The sequence below is a fragment of the Grammomys surdaster genome, unplaced genomic scaffold (genome assembly GCF_004785775.1).
Source record: "Grammomys surdaster isolate TR1022 unplaced genomic scaffold, NIH_TR_1.0 372, whole genome shotgun sequence".
NCBI lineage: Eukaryota > Metazoa > Chordata > Mammalia > Rodentia > Muridae > Grammomys > Grammomys surdaster.
The window spans coordinates 7,078,830-7,091,729 of record NW_021604791.1 but is presented as its reverse complement, the minus strand read 5'-3'; the positions used below and the strand labels follow the sequence as shown (position 1 = coordinate 7,091,729).

At 38.6% G+C, this 12,900-nt stretch overlaps 1 protein-coding gene across 3 annotated transcripts in view; it reads right to left on the bottom strand.

The window, feature by feature from the left end:
- The window catches only part of Clock (clock circadian regulator), an 84,060-nt gene that overhangs the window by 43,648 nt on the left and 27,512 nt on the right, over positions 1–12,900 (bottom strand). For all 3 annotated transcript variants that reach the window (XM_028780731.1, XM_028780733.1, XM_028780732.1), the window contains exons 4-7: positions 3,803–3,892; positions 3,357–3,416; positions 2,952–3,100; positions 43–134 (exon numbers count right to left, since the gene is read on the bottom strand). In XM_028780731.1, coding sequence (XP_028636564.1) covers positions 43–134; positions 2,952–3,100; positions 3,357–3,416; positions 3,803–3,849 — 348 coding nt within the window. In that variant the 5' untranslated portion in view covers positions 3,850–3,892. The remainder of the gene's footprint in view (positions 1–42; positions 135–2,951; positions 3,101–3,356; positions 3,417–3,802; positions 3,893–12,900) is intronic.

The window sequence follows — 12,900 nt, the reverse complement described above, 5'->3', positions numbered from 1 at the left end:
TTTTTAAAAAATAAAACTTTCAAAAATTAAATCTGGACATACCTCTAACATTAATTGTGTAAACTCTTCATTACTAAGGAATGTAGGTTTCCAGTCCTGTCGAATCTCACTAGCATCTGACTGTGCAGTGATCTCTGTAAACAGATTGACACATTAGTGGCATACTCTAACCACTGGGGGAGCAAACACACGACAAGCCGCCTGATTCTTCCTACTCAACGACAACAAACAGGCGCGAGTTACTGGTTCACTTAACAGGAGGCCGGGTTCTGAAAATGTAAATGTTATCTTCTAGGACTTGGTCTGGATAATGTAGTAACAATTTCTCTGGAGTTTTTACTGGGGAGAAAGGCTAGGGAGGGCTCTGATATACTCTGTGGATGATAGGCCTAAATTTGCTTCCAGCTTGATATAATTAGCAAATAAAAACAAACAGATTACAACAAGATTATTCCAAACATTTTAAAGAAACTTTTTACCTTGTGTTTTTCTTGCCATTCAACAAGCACTATCTAGAGTAGAGATAAGGAGTCAGCTCAAAGGAAAGTTGACAATGGGGTCAGCAGGTCTGTTCTCAACAAAAAGGGACCAATTTTTGCCAGGCAAAAAGAGTCCTCCTCGTAATCTCAGCTGCTTTATATTAGTTAATCCAGGAGACTAAATTAAAATTTGGGGTAGAAACATCAGAATAATAATCACTTGCAGAGTGAATTTGGCGTCTTCTTTTCTAATGTTCATAATAAAGCCTCCAGGGTGCCTCCAGGGTGCCTCCAGGGTGCCTCCAGGGTGCCTCCAGGATCCCTGGCACATGCATTTTGCCATACTGCTATTCCATATTGCTACTTCATTTTGCACAGTGAATACATTTAGTTATAAGAATGTTATCATAAATAATGAAATCTGAACTATTTGGCTAGCAAATATATTTTCTTTTCTTTTAAAAACAGGGTCTTACTATGTATCTCAGGCTGGCTTCAAACTTATGATCCTCCTGCCTCAGCGTCCAAGTGCTAGGATCATACATGAGTATAACACCTTAACATTGTTGTTGTTTTTTCTTTTGAATGTAGACTGTAACAACCAAATTAGAGGTCAATGTGATAGGTTGTATGCTACTTTACTTTGTAGTGAAAAGTATGGATTATACTATTTTAATATTTTGTTACTAGATAGTTAAATAAGTCATACCAAATAATTACATACCAAATTTGGCATATTACAAGTGACTATACTGAACTACAAGTATAGTTACTAATTCTGTGAAATACAGTCATGCTCTTCAAATTGCTGTAAACTATATATACAATTACAGACACAAATTCAGTAAGATTTAGTTAATGCAGGTCTATTTTAGATAAACAAATACTTTAAAAATGTCTCTGGAATTTACCACAAATTTCATTTTGTAAGAATTACACATCCAATTTTGGGGAAAAACCTAGTTAATGCCAAAATTAATATTATATTGTCAGGTGGCAGAAATGGATGCATTTCACTTTATTTCATTCAACAACCATTTACTGAGCTCCTACAATGTTTAAGGAACTGATTTCACTGGGTATGCCATGTAAACAAAGGGAGCTTAAGACAACAAGAGGATCGGGTAAGTAACTGACACATTTATAAAAGAATCAGCCGCAGAGAATGCGGCATGTGTGATAGACGCTAATGTGAATGAAAACATGCCCCAACGTCTTTTCATATGTGTGCCCTGGGAAGCTAATCCAACAGTATAAAAACGGAAAAAGCCAGTTTAGGAGGAACTGACATCACAAAACGAATATATTTTAGAGGAAATGAGTTTGGAGACATGGAAAATGGTATCTAATAAGTTAACTAGGAATACAAAGATGAAATTTTTGCATCTGAAAATAAGATTCATTAGTAGCTGAATACAGATGCATAGCAGCTACAGTTATACAGTGAGGTACCCACAGGAAAGAGGGTTGAGAAAATAAGAAAAAAAGATAAGCCTTGAGAAACCTCCGATTTAGAGAGCAGGAAGGGCAGAGGAAAGAGTGCTGGACAGGAAGGGGAAGCAGCAGAGAATACGGAAGCCACAGGAGGAGAAAATCAGTAGCAGGCAGATCAAGACAGTAAAGGAGAAGGGGACCCTTTGCTGTACTGGGGATGGGTGGGGAATGTCAGGAAGGAAATCCATGACAAAGTTCAGAGAGTCTCAAGCACAAGCCAGTCTAGCAGAGGATTACAGGGTGGCGAGGAAGAACGGCAGAGGCAGCAGTTAGTATCTGTGCTCCTAAGAACTGGAGCTTTGCTTCAGCTGAAAAGCATACATCCTCCTCTAGTGCTCACAGCTCAGTGTCTCTGCTATCTAAATATCAAAGACTTTAAAAGTTTCTTCTCATGAGTGATTCAGTCAAGATAGCTTTCTTTGATTAACAAGTATTTTGAAGTGGAACGTTTATTTCCTAGACATAAACTGAAAAGACCCTTTAAAATGGCCTGGAGCAACCTTACATGACCCATCTCTCAAGTCCACCTACTGCCTTCTAACACAAGCATGCTCACGCACAACCACATCGCCCTGCTTTTCTGGTTTTGCACATAGTATCTCTTTGTGTAAAACACTGCTTCACTTACTTAACCTAAAAAGAAGACTAGGTTTCAAACAATTTACCTATTTGTACACCTAAAACATTCTTTCCTTTATGATAAAAGACCTAGACAAACTGTGCTCCCTAGCCTGCAGCTGACTCCTCTGTATTTCAGTTCTATGTTAGCACATCTGTCTCCCCAGGCTTAAGTTGGGAGTCAAGAAAATCATCTTAACTTCCTAAGGACCTAGAGTACAGAACTCACCAAATGTTTGTTGAATGAAAGAAGGAACACACTAGAAATCTTTTTATCTTAAACATCATATAAACGCATTATGTTTTAAGGAGGGAGAATCCTATAAAAACCATACTCATTTTACAAAATCAGTACTTTACCTTTATGTTTGCGTAAAAAATCAATGCTCTTCTGTAGAACAGTAGATTTGTCCATCTTTCTAGCGTTACCAGGAAGCATAGACCCCAGTTCCTTAATGAGAACATTGAACTGATCTCTACGTTTCTTTTCTGATTTGTTTCTAGATACTCTATGAAAAAAGAAATTTAATATGTAGTTTTTTAAACAATCTATTTAACTATACAAATAGTTTAATACAGTGTTCGATTTGGACATAATTTATTTAAGCTTACTTTTCAAAAGGTCAGGAAATAATTTACAATCTGCATACTGGCAATCTAAGGTTTCTACTTTGCTACTGTATCTAATACATGTAGGTATTATATTATTATAAATATATATAACTATTATATTTATTGACTATTTTCTATTTCATAGGTAACTACCTTTTTGCTTTGTCCTTGTCATCTTCTTCCACCAATCCATCAAAAATACTACTGTCATCTCTACAAGAGAAACACAGTGAAAGACTGAGCAGAGAAATGGGAAGCACAGCACCAAAGCGACAGGCGAGTCCACGCAGATGTACCTGCGTCTTCGGTGATCAAATAAATATAAGCTCAGGAACCATTAAACTTACTTTCTAACAGTTTAATTACAGTTAATTATATTTTAAGTTTTTCACACATGAGTTTTAAAGGCACTGATACTCAGCTATATGTATCAGGCTAAACAAGAATTTATTTACTTTAAATATCTTATTTCAAAATTTTCTTAACTTTTTTACTGAAAAAAATCTATATAAAACCAGTATGAAATTATGTCACTGTATTAAACCACCCACTTGGAATTATATTAATCATTATTATAACGGTAGATTGTAAAAACATACCTGTCAACAATTGAGCTCATTTTACTACAGCTTACGGTAAACAACATAACACATTATGTTTTCGTCTTGTGGTAGACATTTGTACTTCTCCTTGTGAGAAAAGAAAACAGAAACGGTTGTCAGTTTTTTAAAACACTTCTACAAAGTTATCTTGAGAATACTATTGTTACTATGCAGACTTCAAATGAAGCTGGTATATTATTTTTAAGCAAATATCTTTGGATGGAAAATATTTTAAGCTTTTTTTCTTCTAAAAGAAATATGGAAAAATTCAAGTTCTATTTCTATAAAGCAATAAAATGTCATTTTTAATCTTCAGCATATGCTTTGACTATATAACTACAAACTAGCCACAATAATAAGGTCTAACAGATATTTGCTGAGATTATATTTTCTGCTGAACAGTACATATCCCTTGTACCTGTAAGGATGAGAAACTCAGCTCTACAGGCAAAAATCTGTACTGATCAAGGAAACAGACGTCTAACAATGAAAACAAAATACATAATGAAGCTATACTGCCCAGTGGTATCACCCAGACAGGAAGCAACCAAGTGTGTCTGTGAAGAGAACAAAGGGAAGCTGAGGTGACATCACGGGTCAGGATTCGAGTTCCTGAAGACATGGTGCAGAGGCAGGAAGCACCCTCATGGTCAGAAGAGCTCCCACATGCCCATATGTGAGCGCACATGTCCATAGCTCCTCCCTCATGTCCACGCCCACTGCAGTCTGAGACGCAAAGGGCTCCAAGACAGCTCAACCCAGAGGATTCAGAGGCAGAGTGAGGTCTGCAGCTGCACAGGCCGTGAGAGGGACAACTACAATTGAGAAAACCTAGAGCTTATTTTCTTCACAGGTATGGATAGGAATGTTAGGTTCGAGAAGGCAAATCAAGCAGAGAAAGTAAGTATTATAAAATGTCTCATACTGTTTCTACATTTAAGTAATTAAAATGTACTGCTTTCAAACTGAGTCACAAGACTAAAATTCCTTATAAAGCAGTTTCATCAAGCCACAGTTAAATACTGAATAACAGATGACCTTATTTATAAACATCCTAAGTTCTGAGGTGTAAGAGTTTTATATTATTGTTTCCTTTATTTAGAATTTAGAAAATATTTTTCACACACACACACACACACACACACACACACACACACACACACACAAAACCAGAGAAGTTTAAAGATATTTTCACAGGAGAGTCTAAAAAACTCTATCACTGTTTTCATATGTACCTTCATAAGAGGAAGAGAAACTAGCCCTTGAAAAATGATGTTGCACTGCCTATGTGCTTAGGCTGACAAAGTAGGACTCAGGGGACTAAGGGTGCTTACAAGATAATGATAGGGTATATCAAGACAGACTGCTGTGACTCTAAGTGTCTGAGTTAATGCCATAAGAGGGAACGCACAGTTACAGAGCCTTTGGGTTTACCTAAGTCACCCTTCTAGATCAGAAGACTGAGACCAATGGTAATGACAGATGTCACTATATCACCAAAATGAAAAGAACAGAAGAAACGGTTTATACAAAGTTTCAAAACTAAGGGGCCAAATCTGTGTCATTTATGTGTCATCAGCATGCTTAATTGTCAAAAAGGAGAAATTAGGACAAAAAGGGGTGGGTGGGGGGGATAAACCTACCTGGGAAGGACCTTCTGACAATGTATAAGATGAATGAATCAGAATGGCCTAGAAGACTGGCTGACTCGCTATTAGGCTATTCTCTACAGCCAACAGTAATTTTCAAAAAAGTTGTTGTTTAGCTTATAGCTGTACTCACAGCCAATACACTCAATTTAGGACCATACTTGCTCAAGATCTTTCTATTTTTCCAGCCAATTGATAAGACACATTTTATTTAAGAGAAAACTAAAGGAAATGAAATGAGTGGGATTAAACATCTCCAGAGCAAACCTTTTGAAGTGTCTAACAGAACACTGTGATAATAGAGAAACACTGAAAACACCTAAATAACTCAGGCTTTCAATCCAAAATGGCAAGCTATGTTATATTTGCTCATCAGGAAGGTTTCATTTTAGACATTATATCATGTCCCTAAACAAGTTCAAGAAAAATTCCAAGTATACAGCCTACTCATATGGAATAAAGTTTATTTATTTTTTATAAAGTATAAAAAATACTTTATGACATTCATAGACCAGGATACGCAGTGTGTCTTTATAGGGATCAATTGCAATTACTTAACTGCAACTTATCAGTTCACCAAAATGCAAAAGGATCAAGTTAAAGCTAGGAATTAAATGTTCCTTTACATAAGCCCCTGAACTCCAAGTCACAGAGTTAGTAGGTGAGCCTGTATCACATTACTGTTTCATGATGACAGGGTACTGAGGCACAAGTGCTGGCGTATAAATACTACTTTAAAACCAGCTTTAGTTGTGAACACACCGGGGAAGAGCAGACAGCATTAAACAAGGAACTGTATCAACAGGTTAGATGGCACATGTCCTTCCTTGACTTCATACACAACAGTACACAGAGTTAGAGAGGACTCAGACCGCCATCCATCTTTGGAATAGAATCCCTCTCCTAAGAAGGACTCTGTCGTAAAATAACCTGTGCAGTATTATTCATGGCATTATTTTGCCTTTCTGAATGCCAGCTACTGTCTCCCACTGCAGGACTTCTTTCCAACTCCTGCCATTGATCAATACATTAACACAGTTCATCAAGAACTACTTCTTAGCTGAAAAAGACCAGTAAACTAAAACAAAACCGCACTTCTCTTGACCCACCGACCTTCTTTAGCTACTGCCATATTGTTTTTTCCTTTCCCTAGGAAAACTACAGTGTCCCTATTGCCATTCTTCTATTTTACAATTTGGTCTCCCACATGTAAGCACATGCTTGAAGTTTACTGTAAAGTGACTTCAGGAAACTTACTATAAAATCAGAAGCTCTCCTTTGCCCATTCTCTGTCAATAACAAACTCTGCTGTTGTGAACATCTTTGTTACTTTGGACTCTTTTGTTTACAGATACAGTACCTAGATAGTTACAATTTACTGATTGCCCCAATGTACTTAAATAAGCCTTTCTGGACCTCCGAAGTGTCTAGATTTTTAGGCATCTTGATAATTCTACTAAGAGAATTCAATTGATTTGGGGGAGCAGGAAGATTTTTAAAATTTCAATTAATTCATTTCTTTTTATGTGTATGAGTCTTTTGCCTGCTTGTATGTATGTGTACCACATGAACAAAGTACCCTCAGAGGCCAAAAAGAGCACAAAATCCCCTGGCACTGAAATTACAGGTGACTGTAAGTCACCAGTCAATGGTGGGTATTGGATCTGGATTCTCTGGAAGAGTAGCCAATGATCTGACTTGCTTCCCTGGCTGGTTGTTTGCTTATTTATTTTTGGTCAACTAGACAGGAGATACAGTTATCTAAGAAGAGGGAACCATAACTGAGAAAATGCCACTATCAGATTGATCTGTATGTCTACTTATAGGTGTATTTCCTTAGTGATTAATGTGGGATGGTCCAGTTGATGCAACTCTGGGGCAGCTGGTCCTAGGATGTGTAAGAAAGCAGTCTGAGTAAGCCATGAGGTGCAAGAGAGTAAATAATGCTCCTCCATGGCCTCTGCTTCAGTTCTTGCCTTGATTTCCCTCTGTGTTAGAGTGTGACTCAAGAGTTCTATGTTGAAATAAACCCTTTTCTGTTCAAGTTGCTTCTGACCATGATTTAATCACAGCAACAGATACCCTAAGACAACTGCAGAGCAATCTTTCCAATCCTGAGGATTTGGTTTTTTCTTTTCCTTTCTTACATTATAAACATATACCCCTCCCAGCTTTCCAATATTATAATTCTAAAGTTTGCGTTTTTCAGCTGTAGTTGCAATTCAAAGCTAAGCCTCAGCCTTCTAGCAGACTACCTTTCATCTCCCCTTCTGAGTAGTCTTCCCTGGTGTTAGTAACTGGCATTTGAAGAGAATGTCTCCCTCAGGTTCTCATGTTAGTCCCACTATCTGGGAAGGGGGTACCAGCCTTGGAGGAAGTGTGGCAGAGTCAAGCTTTGTGCCCTAACAAGCTTCCTGCTATTCCCCACGTGCTGTCTCCTGATTGTGGTCTGAGATGTAACCTCGCATCTATTCCTGCAGCCACCATAAATTCTAACTCTCTGGAACTGTAAACCCAATAAAACATTCTCTTTCCTAAAATTTAGAATCCTGTCTGAAATTACTTCTTTGTTCTAGCCTAAGATTTAGATTCCTGCCTGAAATTACTTCCTTGTCCTTGGCCCATGTCAGATTCTTGCCAAGCAGCCCCAAAAGCTCTCCACCTCTCCCCCCTTTTTATTTAATTAACAAAACTGAGCCTGTCTCAGGTTGTTCTGACAAGAATGCCTTCCTTACTGTCATGGAATATGCATTATCCAAAGCAATGCACTTCTGTCTTAGGTTGATAAGGCTTTGTGCAGAATCTTACCCATCCTTGGCTTGCCAGCCTGTTAATTTAATAACTGTCTGGGGGTCCATTCAGGTTCAAGCCATGTACTTTGGCTGCTAACATGTTGATGTTGTTTAAAAAAAAAAAAAAAGCTTTAACACGTGGGCAAGAATAAAAGTATTCCCAGGACAAAAAGGGCTAGCACGATCAAGCTATATATACCATTTTTGAAGCTTGACCAAAATAGAAATATTGACCTCAGGCCATGAGTAATTTTATCTGCAGTATCTACTGAATTGATGCTTAGCAGAGCAACATTCTTGAAATTCATAAGCTCCCTATGTATTGTTAAAACTTCTAGAAAGGTGTTAGAATTATGCCAAATACACTGCAAGTATGAAAATTCTTCCTAATTATAATGACCACCACTGTAAATTTTAGAACATGAATCCAATGGTATTTGGCTTGACACTCAAGATGGCTCCTTACCCTTAATTTCTGAACCTCCTCCCAGTAATCTGAATAGGATAAAGAACATCAATCCTTTCTTCCAAATGCCTATCTAAATCCACTTGTATATTCAAAACAGTAACATTTTTTGCTAAATGATTAACAAAAGTAGCTGTCTTAACTTCTTGTGTCACAACAATTGCAGAAGCAGTGGTGCTAGCAATTAGTGTAATTAAAGCTGTTATACCAGCAATAATCAAGCCCACTACCCTCTTGCTTAGGCTAGAACAAGGAAGTAGGTGTCAGGCATAAAAATGACCTTGCACTAAAACAGGAAAGTAGGCTCAGATACTTTGGTCATCCTGATAAGCCCTTAGAAACACTTATTAGCGAGTGTTCACATATTTGGGTTTAATGCCTTGCTTTTTTTTTTTTTTTAACTATTTGTGTTTATTGTCTTGCTTGTTCCTGGATTATTTGCATCTATTGTATTGCTACACCCTCAACCTAGAACTGACCTGAATACTTGCATGTAATTAAAATGGTATAAAAGCATAAAGGAGGAGGGGGGATGGGATAGGGGGTTCCAGGGAAGGGAAATGGGGAAAGGGGATGACATCTGCCATAAAAAAAAATTTTTAAAAAAGAACACTCTCTTTTACAAGGTACCTTGGTATTGTGCTTTTTTTTTTTTTTTTTGAGAAAAGTAACTAAAGGCTGGGTTTTTCCTTTGTAGTTTATCTAGTTTTGCACTGATTTACTACAAACTCATAACTATCTAAATATACTTCCTGTATCTTCCTACACATTATACAACCTATCATTTTCCAACTGTTTTCTCCAGAACTCTCTAGTCTATTCCCATGATGTCTGTTTGTTATTTATACCCAATTCCCTAGATTTCTGGTTGTTTTCTCTTCCCTAGGTGCCATAGTTTGATCTCTAATGATGGCCCACAGCCAAATCTCAGTTGTTGAAAATTCAGTTCCCAGGCAAAGGGGCTACTGAGAAGTTGTAGAAATTCTGGAAAAAATCAGGTGATCAGTACCTTAGTATTCTTTCTGCCTTTCTGCTTCCCAGCTACAACAAAGACAGTAGCTTTACCACCATGTTACTCAGGCTTATTAACACAAGGAATGACACCAAGCAGCTGGTGACTGAAACTACAAACCAAAATGAAACTTTCCTTCTTTTAAAAAATTATGGGTATTAGTCAAAAAAAAAAAAAGTACAGAATACCCAGGATACAGTCCACAGAACTCAAAAAGGTTAACAAACCAAAGAGTCCAAGTGAGGACACCTCAATCCCACTTGGAAGGGAGAAGAAAGCAATCACAGGAGGGAGGAGGAAGGGAAAGACATGGGTGGAAAAGGGGACAGGCAGCATACACCACCTGATATGAGGCCCCTAATACATATACATGAGTGAATTGCCAGGTCTGGACTCAGAGAAGATGCACCTAACCCTCAAGAGACTGGAGGCCCCAGAGAGTGGAAAGGTCTGGTGAGGTGGGGGTAGTGGACATCCTTGTGGAGACTGGAGGGCAGGGAGGAGATATGGGATATGGAATAGTCAGAGGGTGGGCCAGAAGGGGGATAAAATCTGGAGTGTAAAAAAAAGATTAAATAAAAATGTTTAAAAAGTTGCTTATCTGGGTTCTTTCCAGCTCCTGGCTATTATAAATAAGGCTGCTATGAACATAGTTGAGCATATGTCCTTGTTATATGTTCGAGCACCTTCTGGGTATATGCCTAGGAGTGGTATAGCTGGATCCTCGGGTAATGCTATGTCCAATTTTCTGAGGAACCGCCAGACTGATTTCCAAAGTGGTTGCACCATCTTGCAGTCCCACCAACAATGGAGGAGTGTTCCTCTTTCTCCACACCCTCGCCAGCATCTACTATCACCTGAGTTCTTAATCTTAGCCATTCTGACTGGTGTGAGATGGAATCTCAGAGTTGTTTTGATTTGCATTTCCCTGATGACTAAGGACATTGAACATTTCTTTAGGTGCTTCTCGGCCATTCGAGTTTCTTCCATTGAAAATTCTTTGTTAAGCTCTATACCCCATTTTTTAATAGGGTAATTTGGTTGTCTGGTGTCTACTTTCTTGAGTTCTTTGTATATATTGGATATTAGCCCTCTATCAGATGTAGGATTGGTAAAGATCTTTTCCCAATTTGTTGGTTGTCGTTTTGTCCTATTGACAGTGTCCTTTGCCTTACAGAAACTTTGCAATTTTATGAAGTCCCATTTGTCAATTCTTGATCTTAGAGCATATGCCATTGGTGTTCTGTTCAGGAACTTTTCCCCTGTGCCCAAGTATTCGAGGGTCTTCCCCACCTTCTCTTCTATTAGTTTCAGTCCTTCAACTGAGGAATGGATTCAAAAAATGTGGTATATTTACACAATGGAGTATTACTCAGCTATTAAAAACAATGAATTCGAGAGGTTCCTAGGTAAATGGATGGAACTAGAAATTATCATCCTGAGTGAAGTAAGCCAATCACAAAAGAACACACATGGTATTCACTCACTGATTATTGGATATTAGCCCAGAACCTTGAAATGCCCAAGATGCAACTCACAGGCCACATGAAGCTCATAAAAAAGGAAGACCAAGTGGGGGTGATTCAGTTCTTCTTAGAAGGAGCAACAAAATACTCAAGGGAGCAAACATGGAGACAAAGTGAGGGACAGAAACTGAAGGAGGGGCCATTTGAAGACCTTTCCACCTGAGTATCCACCCCATATGCAGTCACCAAAGGTAGATGCTGATGTGGAAGTCAGGAAGTACATGCCGATAAGGGCCTGATATGGATGTCTCCTCAGAGGCCTTCAAGAGTCTGACATATTCAGAGGCAGATGCTCACAACTAGCCATTGAACTGATCATGAGGTTCTCAATGGAGGAGTTAGAGTGAGGACTGAAGGAGCTGAAAGGGTTTGTGGCACCATGAGGAGAGCAACAATACCAACCAACCACAGCTCCCAGGGTCCTAACCACCAGCCTGGGAGCACTTATGGAGGGATCCAGGGCTTCAGCTGAATATGTAAGAGTAGAGGGCCCTGCCGGGCACAGGTGGAAGATGAGATCCTTGACCTCAGGAAGGCTGGATGCCCCAGGGGGTGGGAATTTTGAGGGTGGGGAAGTGGGAGTGGGGGGGGGGTAAGGTAGGGGTACATCCACAGAGAAGAAGGAGGAGGGGTAAGGGGATGGGGGGTTCCTGGGTGGGTGGGGGATGGGGTAAGGGGATAACATATGAAATGTAAATAAAATATCCAATAAAAAAAAAAAGTTGCTTATTCCAGGTATCTTTAAGAATATCTGCAGCAAATTACTGCTTCAGTACACCATCACTTTCATTTCCAGAAATCAGAGAGTGCTCTGAATTCATGACACCTTCAGAGGCTCTCTGGTCAAAGAAAGTTTCTCAGACCTCCCACTTCTAGCTTTAGAAAGTCACTATACTTCTTTTGCTTTAAAGATTTTGTTGCTATTTATTTTTTTCTTCCATTCTCTTGTCCTTGTGAAGTATTATTTTCAAACTTATTTTTTTTTTAATTTAGCTGTGACTGGTTAGTCTTGATCAACTTTACTGGATTAAGAAACATCTAAAACAGTGATTTTTTTTAACCTTCCTAATGCTGTGACTCTTTAATACAGCTCCTCATGTTGTGATGACCCCATCCATCCATAAATGTAATTTAGCTACTGTTATGAATCATTATATAAATAACTAATATGGAGGATGGTCTTAGGCAACCCTGTGAGAGGTTGACAGCACCTATCGGAGAGATTAATGATGCAAGCCTCTGGAAGTACATGCAGGGCAGAGCCAGAGTCACCTGAATCCTCTGGGCTCTGACATAATAAACAAATTAGTCATCTGACAGACCCATATAAGAAGTATTATTGGGAGGTGGCCAAAGGTAAGAGGTGAGGCAAAGGTAGGTCAATGATGGCAAGACACAAATGGTTGTATCTTGTCCTGCTTCTTCCTGCTGCCTGCTCCCTCCTCTGCTTCATGTTCCTGCTGCCCTAATGTTCCATCTCACAATGAGACCAGAAACCGAAAAGCAAATAATCATGCTCTACTGAATCCAGAATCCAAAATAATAATCAAGAAGTTTAAACTGGGAAAGGGGATAACATTGAAATGTAAACAAAGAAAATATCCAATAAAAAAAAGAAATTTCAAAAAAAAATCAAGAAGTCTGTCTTTT